Raw genomic sequence first — 9,959 nt, forward strand, 5'->3', positions numbered from 1 at the left:
TTTTCAGTCATACATGAATTTGATTATCTGTTGGTTTCATACATAAAATAATACAAGCATATCTTTTTAACATAGACCAAAAAAGAAATCCATTGACTCAGGCTACAAGTAATTTCAACATCGGCATATTCAGCAATTTACGGAAGAGCATTAGTGCCAGGTGTATGTTATTTATTAACTCGAAATTTCGAGTTACTATGTCAAAATTTCGAGTTATTAACTATAATTGTTTATGTTGATGTTCAAGTCCTTGCCAAGATTAGGTACCAGGTATATCCACCTGGTAGCCCTGCAGGGTCATATGATTAAGATGACCGGGAAGCGTTTGCTCATAGAAAATATCACTATTTAAACCATGTTTATTTAATTATTTATTTATTTATTTATTTTGTTGGGTTTAACGTCGCACCGACACAATTATAGGTCATACGATCAAGATCAGGTACTTGGACGGATCTAGATTTTGAGGAGAGGTCATAGAAGGTGACCGGGAAGTATTCAAACTTATATATATTTCACTATTTTGACCATATCTGGAAGGTTTACGACCATGTTCGAGCCCCTATCACCTGAACATGTAAATGAAGGTATAAAACCTGGATACAGCTTGAAATCTGGAGTAGCTCTAGGGGGCTAGGGCAGGTCATACATTGATGTATGGTAGTATATGTTCAAGTCCCTACATGCTGGGTACAATATATGGATGTGTAGACTTCGAAGAGTCAAAAGTCGTCCATTACATTTTTGGTCTTTGACAGACGGACAAACGTTCAAATTTTTCGGATAAAAGGGGAAGATAGTATCTCGAAATTTCGAGTTAATAAGTCGAAATTTCGAGTTACGTGACTCGTTTCTTTAACCTGCATAAAGCCAAACAGCCGCATTACTGTGGCTGATATCTGACAATTTCTTACTGTCGTTGTCACCCGCGGCTCCAATTCAACAACGAATGAAACGATATTATATATATTAAAAGATTTTTAAGACAATTTCTTCAATTTTGTTTATTGACACTGCGCACGCTTAAACCGGAATGCAACGGATGACAGGATGAAATTTGGAGAAAAAAAAACTATCCTATCGTTCTTGCGCGAACGAAAGACCAATACAGCGATGCTTTTTAGGAAATATCGTTTTTTTGCAGAGAAGTACGAAATTTAGCTATTTTTTGTTGTTGTTGTTGTTGTTGTTGTTTCGTTGTTACGGCGCCGGAAAACTGTTGTCTTTTCCTTCAGTTGTTGTGACGGGACGAACAAATGGAAAAAGAAAAATACATCTTTGGGCGCTATATCGGCGTGTACATTATAAGCGAAATTCTTTCATTCTGCACTTCTTGTTCTGGTGGCAGGGGATGGGGGTGGGGGTAGGGGAGGGAAGAACGAGACAATGACACCTCAGAAAAGCGAAATATCGTTTTGGCGGGGTTGGCAGGACGGCACAGTGTCGAAATTGGCAGAAATCTACAGCAGGGAAGTTAAGAAGACTAGAGGGGTGGGGGTGGGGCAACCTTACACAGCACAGACGTTTGTAATAATGGAGCAACTGCATACTAGGATATTAAACATGCACAAACGATTGCAACCTTTTGATGGGTTGTTCAAAACATCCAGGGAAAGTATGAAACAACAAGTTTATCCCTTACTATGCTGGAAACGATTGATTCTGCCTTTGCGACCAGTGTAGATCATGATCAGCCTGCACATCCGTGCAGTCATCCGTGCAGTCTGATCACGATCTGCACTGTTCGCTATTCAGTCAGTATTTTTTTGGTAGGTATCCCTTTTAACAGTTAATGGTTCTGTGCAAATTCAAAGATGGACAAATTCATTATAGAAATTTAACAGAGTAAAGTTTATTGTATTAGATACAGTACATAGAAGTATCCAGAACTTATATTATATACAAATAGTATTATTTGTTCACTTCATTGATGCCAATTTCTACAGCAGAGTTTTGTAGATTTACTGTGTTCTTTTATAACAAAATACGAAAACTGTACACCATTTAAAAAACATGTCTGCTACTAATACCTTTGATTAAAATTAGGAACGTGCTGTTTCAGTATCAAATTGCTTTCAATAAAAGTCCATCAAGGCAGGATTTTTCACAGCAGCTCAACAAATTTTTACTGGATTTGATGTATTTGAAATGATTTTTTGTTGCTGAGTTGAAGACTTACAGACTAAACTGAGCCGCGCCATGTGAAAACCAACATAGTGGGTGTGCGACCAGCATGGATGCAGACCAGCCTGCGCATCCGCGCAATCTGGTCAGGATCCATTCTGTTCGCTTTCAAAGCCTATTGCAATTAGAGAAACTATTAGCGGACAGCATGGATCCTGACCAGACTGCGCGGATGTGCAGGCTGGTCTGGATCCATGCTGGTCGCAAAGCCACTATGTTGGTTTTCTCATGGCGCGGTTCAAATTGTATTTCTCAGATAACACTCCACTAAAACACGGTTGTCATGGTTCTCGGATTTGTCAGAGTTTACTGTTTACTCCTTCTGTTTATAAACAACAACTTCCTGATTGACTAGGTCAATAAACGTGTTAGTTCCACCAAAACAATTGTACTATTTTTTTTAATAAAGTACAGATTTCATCCAGAAAACTAGAACTGATGATCTTGTATTCAATTTGTCCCATGTATCGAGGCTCTAGCGGAGCGTCCACTTGAAGGACGATGTCTTGAGCAGTGCTTGCTTGGAAACATGCCCATTTTTCTGAGAAAATAAATATGTTTATGAACATAATTCAAAAACGCTGATAAATGAATTCTACATGAAGATGCCATTGTTTACTTTTGTAATTAAGAGATATTTGTTTGTTATGTTGGGATTAACGTCACATCGACACAATTATAGGTAATATGGCAACTTCGTAGCTTTGATGGTGGAGGAAGACCCCAGGTGCCCCTCCTTCCATCATTTCATCATGGACGGGCACCTGAATAGAACCACCGACCTTCCGTATGCAAGCTGGATGGCTTTCTCACATGAAAAATTCAACGCATAAAGCGAGACTGGAACCCACATCGATGAGGAGCAAGTGATTTGAAGAAGTCAGCGACCTTAACCACTTGGTCACAGAGGTCCCTAATTTATATATATGCTGAATATGTCTGATAGTTGCTGTATTTAAACATGGATATTTTATTCAGCTGATCACAGAGAACATACAAAAAATGTACAAAATGTACTATGATTTTCAATGAAGAAGAATAAAAAATAAGATCTTACCATAATCGAATTTCCCAAGACATTGATTGGTCGCTTTATCTGTGATATTAAAAATGTCTCCTCCTACACTGTCCTTTATACAGATTGTTATTTCAGTCTAAAAAAAGAAAGAAAAAATCAACAGAAAATCAGCGAAGGTTATAAATAAATAATAGGACGATGAAGACCCAGTGTCGCACAAATGACTTACTTGTTACTTCTTCAACGTGATCTAGCTTTCAGGAAGACATCCATGGCAAATATCGGATAGAAAATGTGTAAACAAGGTCCAATTGACAGTTACCTAGTTGTTGTATTTTTTTTTTGCTAAGATAACACAGTTTCGAACTTGACCTAGAGTTCATGAAAACAAGCATTCTGACAGTTTCGTCACACACCAGAAACAGAAGCAATTTTAGTACTCCTGCATTATTTTTTAGTGTTTTTTTTCCTCGTTTAACACGCAAAATATGTAATATTTAACTATTGAGATACAAACTTTACACAACAATATTTTTAAACAAGAGGGCCAAGATGGCCCTAGGTCGCTCACCTAAGCACACCATAACAGTGTTAACATGTTTGACATAGTGATTTCATGGAAACAAATATTCTGACCAATTTTCATTAAGATTGGACCAAAAATGTAGTCTCTTGAAGTGTAAACAAGTATTTTCTTCAATTTAACATAATGACCTAGTTTTTAAGCCAAGGTAACCTACATTCAAACTTGGCCTAGATTTGATCAAGGCAATCATTCTGACTAAATTTCATGAACCTCAATTGAAAAATACAGCCTCTATCGCATACAAAACATTTTTCTTTGATTTGTCCTAGCGACCTAGTTTTTGATCCCAGATGACCCGTATTCAAAATTGACCTTAATTTCATCAAGGCTATCATTCTGACCAAATTTCATGAAGATCAATTGAAAAATACAGTCCCTATCGCATACACAAGGGTTATTTTTATTTGACCTAGTGACCTAGTTTTTAACCACAGATGACCCATATTCTAACTTGACCTAGATTTCATTAAGGCAATCATTCTGACTAAATTGTATGCATATCCAGTGTAAAATGCAGCCCCTATTGCGCACACAAGGTTTTTCTTTAATTTGACCGGGTGACCTAGTTTTTGACCCTAGATGACCTATATTCAAATTCAACCTAGATTTCATCCAGACAAACATTCTGATCAAATTTCATGAAGATCCGGTGTAAAATGCAGCTCCTATTGCATACACAATGTTTTTCTTTCATTTGACCTTGTGTCCTAGTTTTTGACTCCAGATGACCCATATTTGTAACTGGCCTAGATTTTATCAAGGCAATCATTCTGACCAAATTTCATGAAGTTCAATTGAAAAATACAGCATCTATTGCATACACAAGGTTTTTCTTTGATTTGACCTAGTGACCTAGTTTTTGACCCCAGATAAATCATTTTCAAATTCGGCCTAGATTTCATTAAGGTTATCCTTCTGACCAAATTTCATGAAGATCAATTGAAAAATACCGCCTCTATCGCATACACAAGGTTTTTCTTTGATTTGACCTAGTGACCTAGTTTTTGATCCCAGATGACCCATTTTCGAACTTGACCTAGATTTCATCAGGGTAATCATTCTGATAAAAATTCATGAACCTCAATTGAAAAATACAGCTTCTATCGCATACACAAGGTTTTTCTTTGATTTGACCAAGTGACCTAGTTTTTGACCCCAGATCTTCTCCTAGATTTTATTAAGGTAATCATTCTGACCAAATATCATGAAGATCAGTTGAAAAATACAGCCTCTGTCGCATACACAAGGTTTTTCTTTGATTTGACCTAGTGACCTAGTTTTTGACCCTAGATAACCCATTTTCGAACTCGGCCTAGATTTCATCAAAGTAATCATTCTGACAAAAATTCATGAAGATCAACTGAAAAATACAGCCTCTATCGCATACATAAGGTTTTTTTTTTATTTGACCTAGTGACCTAGTTTTTTACCCCAGATGACCCATTTTCAAACTCGGACTAGATTTCATCAAGGTAATCATTCTGACCAAACTTCATGAAGATCAGTTGAAAAATACAGCCTCTATCGCATACACAAGCTAAATGTTGACGGACGACAGACGACAGACGACAGACAAACGACGGACGCCGGACATCGAGCGATCAGAATAACTCACCTGAGCATTGCTCAGGTGAGCTAAAAAGAGAAAAATATAACAGTGGTGGCAGTGTCTACTGTACCGTTAAGGGGAAGTAACACTTTGGTGAAGTTAAGAATAATTAGTGACGGACGATGCACGGCGGATGCAGCAAATGGTGTATTGAGCACTTTGAGCTCATTTAAGCTATATACAAGTGTGTATGTTCAAAACAATATGCTAGTAATTAGTTTTCTAACAGGAGGAGGTAATCGTTAATGTTTATGAGAATTTTTCTGTCATACTAAGATAAAATGATAACTGCTGCGATCTCCATAGAATATAGAAAATTCTGATGTGATTTAGATACCCGGTATACTGAAAACTAAATAAAGATGTGATCAGAATAATATATTCTTCTGATATTTAATTTCGCGTAGATCTATTGGGAAAAACGGTAACTCTGATATTAAAACTGCCATCAAATATGCTGTTTTCTGATATTCTCAGGGATACAATGGGTTGTTTTATTCCCAATAAGAGATTAACCATTTCATGAACAGTAATTTGGTGTTATTTTGTAGAACATTAACTTGTCTTTCAGATGGAGCCATGAGAAGTTACAGAAATTATCCTGATTAATTGTTTTGAAACAGTATTTGATACCACCCCAACCTCAGAAATGGACCTAGAGTTTCTAGTATTCCCGTGGATTTAGACTTGACTCTGCAGAACAAACAACTTGTATAATTTAGCAATAAAGTGATATAATCTGTTGTAAATGCATGAAGAAATATGACAATTAATAGCATAAAGAATAATTTATGGCAATTTTGCTAACTCCACCAGAAAAAAATTAAGGATTTTTTTTTTGAAAATTCAGTAAAATGCTGGTATTTTCATCAATTTGCGTTCAAATCATTTGAAATTTCTAGTGTGTGAGTTTTGTCCCATACCTCTCTAGAAAATAACAAACATTGTATCATCTGGCAAGTTTAAGGCAAAACAACAACAACAACACGGGAATATGAGAAACCCTAAGAATACGAGAAAGGAGGATAAATAAAGGGCGGTCAATTTACCCTGTGCTCATTTTCAAATTCAAGCATCGTGTGTCCCCTTGGATAGTCCCATCGGAATGTTCCATTTGTGCAGTTTGCTGGAACTTTCACAGTTGTTGTGAATGCGTCAGAATCTGGAATTCTTCAAAGTGATAGGTTGGAGTTATACATTTCCAAAAATACTGCACAAAGAGAGAAGTTATGGCACTTAGCATACCCAAGAAATTAAAGAATTTGTGCCCGAAAGATTTTACTCATGATTAATTTTCGTTCCGGGCAATGTCGTCACAGGTTGACCAACAGAACTACTGGCGTAACAAGTATGTATGGTGGCTGATTTCCGCCAACTTCGTCTTTTCGCTTTGTCGCCCGCGAAAAAGAAGCGAAAACGCGAGATTTTTGGTATTGGCGCGTTGTCGCATTTTCGTTTTGTCGCGGGCGCCAGAGCGAAAAGGCGAGATTGAGAGCACGTTAAGCGAAAAACCACAACGCGAAAATGCGAAACAGCGAGATTTTTAACGCGCCGTTGGCGGCGCGTTAAGAATCTCGTCTTTTCGCCTTGTTGCTTTGTCGCTCGGGACAAAGCGAAAAGGCGACAACCAAAAGTCTCGCCTTTTCGCTTTTTCGCCTTCCTTTAGAGCATGCGCTAAATAAAGAATATCTCATAACAATGGTGTGCGCATTTTTTCTTTCGCTTAGCCGCCTTCCTGTAGCGCATGCGCTGTATAAAATATACATTCAGTCACATCTCATAGCACTATTAGTCTTCTTAAAGTATCACAGCTTAAGTTAACGAAACAGTGCCATATAATTTTCGTAATAATGACAACCTTGTGACTTCAGCACGCCGTACAGAAACAGTGTCAAAATCTGTATACCATCATCAGTTATGGAATGAATTAGAACATTCTGTTAGAGAATCACCCTCTTTATACATATTTAAAGCAAAATTGAAAGAAGTGTTTAAGCCTCCCATTGTACCAAAGAGAAAATGCAGTTTTATGTAAGAATTAAATGTAGCATTCTTAACCACCATGTTTACAATAATCACTTACGAAATGACGCCTTTTGTGAATGCGGAAACGGAGAAGAAAATGCAGAGCATTATTTCTTTATTTGTAAAAAAAATCTGAGGAAAAACTTTGATTATTTCAATTAACAAGACAATTTCATCCCTTAAACACAAATATATTACTCTTTGGAAAAGAAGAACAAAAAAAAGAGAAGAAAATAGTAAAATATTTTTAGCGGTGCAAGCTTTTATTCAACAATCAAATCGGTTTAAGTAGTATAATGAATTCAATAACCTTATATATCTTTCTTTTTATTTCTATTTGTTAACTTTTATATACATTTTGTTATGAATGAAATTGTCTACGTATGTTCTTATTTGCTTGAACAATGTATATAAGTTTATATAAGTTTTAAATAAGTTCTTATAAGTATCAATTCATATCAACTATGGGTTTCTTTTGGAACGGTCGGAATGAAGAGGCAGCTTTAAGACACAATATAGTAGTTCATTACAAAATGTATTCTTTGATATGCTTTTTTCTTTTGTGTTATTGTAATTTTTTTCTCTCAGGTAACATGCTCACATTAAATCTGTTTAGCATAACATTCTTTCTATGGGAAGGACTGTATGCTGAAGTTGAAATAACTCGTTGCCCGACCCTTTTGTTGCTGTTTTTTTTTGTTATGTGTTATGACAAAGCGAAAAGGCGAGATTTTTCTTTTGGCGCGTTGTCGCCTTTTCGCTTTGTCCCGGGCGACAAGGCGACAAAGCGAAATAGCGAGATTTTTTACGCGCCGTTTATAGCGCGTAAAAAATCTCGCTATTTCACCTTGTCGCGTTGTGTTGTTTTTTTTTTTTTTTCGCTTGTCGAGTTCTAAATCTCGTCTTTTCGCTCTGGCGCCCGCGACAAAGCGAAAAGACGACAACGAGCCAAAACCAGAAATCTCGCCTTTTCGTCCGGGCGCCCGCGAAAAAGCGAAAAGGCGACAACGCGCCAATACCAAAAATCTCGCGTTTTTGCTTTTTTGCGGGCGACAAAGCGAAAAGGCGAAGTTGGCAGAAATCAGCCACCATAGGTATGTAATACCAAAACATACTATTCAGTATAATAACACCGTAACGTATCAGCAGAAAGTAGGCCCTATTTTCATTTATTTTTATATCGTACTGTATTAAAACAAACCAGAATATAAATGTGTACAATGTTTATACTGAACCGAAGAAATCTGAGAGGGGATGGTTATATTTGTGTACTCACCCCATGAGGTTATTAGAAGGAAAAACGTCACACGGGTCATCGGAAAGAAACCCAGAAACAGAGAAAAAGCCGATGAGAAAACACAGTAATTTTAAAACAGTCCACATTTTTTAACTTTTACTTCGTATTATACCTATGTATGCATACAAAATGTTGTGTCTATGTTGAAATACCAAAAGTTGATAACAAAGCTATAATCATGACCTTGATATTATCGTGCCAAAGTCCATAACCCATTATTGTAACCTATAATTGCAAGTAAACAAGGCGGGTTAGCAAACTGACGTGTCTGCCACGGGTTGCTTTGGTAGAGCTATTACATGCTGGTACCGATAATTGTCTAAGCGGGGCAACATATTTATGTGGTGTGGGCAGAGGGTTCTACCTTCTGAACTCTACTGGCAAAAGGGCTGCGAAGACAATATATATATATTCAACTGTACAACAACAATGTATATGTCTTAACTATTTGTAGTAGCGATGGCGAATGCAATGTCAATAAAGTATAACATCACATATTATTAAAAAGAGCATATCATGGAAAACAATACCATTTATGATGAATTCTAACACGATCAGCGAATAACCTACATAGAGAGTGTAGAGCAAAATCTATCTTGGGTTATTCTGCAATAAACCACTCGCGTGCAATGACGTCATCCGATCCAAGTGCGTAGCACGGTCGTAAAAAGTAGTTACTATTTTTTCTAACACTGTTGATACTAGTATGTCGTGTTAGAATCGAAAAAACAAGTTCCCAATTGTGATTTATCGTAGAATAACCCTAGTTTTTCGTTCTTAGGCGAAATGATATATCACTCAGGCCTACTGCCTTCGTGATATATTCTTACGTATAAGAACTCAAAACACGGGTTATTCTACGATATCCCACTCTTAGGAACTTATTAGTTCTTAAATGAGAACGTTTCCTTTTACAACAGTTATATGATATAGATTACAAAGTAGACAATTAAAGCATCTTTTATGTTTAGGGCACAATCAATGACTAAAATATAAAACTAACCTGTAATGATGATAAATAATATATCATAGATATATTTTTATTTCAACAACAACAAATGTATATGTGTTTACTACTTTGTACTACTCCCGCTCGATAATTAAGTCAATAAAATAAACAAACGTGTTTGTAAACATGGACGGATCCAAACGGTAATGGAAGAAGCATTTTGTAGAAATATTTTGATGTCAAAATACAATACATATCGTAGCCCGACCAACCTATAAACCGGGCCAGTTT

General features: G+C 36.6%; 1 protein-coding gene across 1 annotated transcript; it reads right to left on the reverse strand.

The window, feature by feature from the left end:
- Window positions 1-1,874: 1,874 nt before the first annotated feature.
- LOC123547851 (uncharacterized) lies at window positions 1,875-9,011 on the reverse strand. The gene is made up of 4 exons (XM_045335095.2): window positions 8,699-9,011; window positions 6,447-6,567; window positions 3,242-3,338; window positions 1,875-2,725 (listed from the first exon to the last, which is right to left on the reverse strand). Exons 1-4 carry the CDS (start codon window positions 8,803-8,805, stop codon window positions 2,553-2,555), a joined length of 498 nt encoding a protein of 165 aa, XP_045191030.2. The 5' UTR covers window positions 8,806-9,011; the 3' UTR covers window positions 1,875-2,552.
- Window positions 9,012-9,959: the final 948 nt, after the last annotated feature.

The sequence above is a fragment of the Mercenaria mercenaria genome, chromosome 9 (genome assembly GCF_021730395.1).
Source record: "Mercenaria mercenaria strain notata chromosome 9, MADL_Memer_1, whole genome shotgun sequence".
In the NCBI taxonomy this organism is placed as follows: domain Eukaryota; kingdom Metazoa; phylum Mollusca; class Bivalvia; order Venerida; family Veneridae; genus Mercenaria; species Mercenaria mercenaria.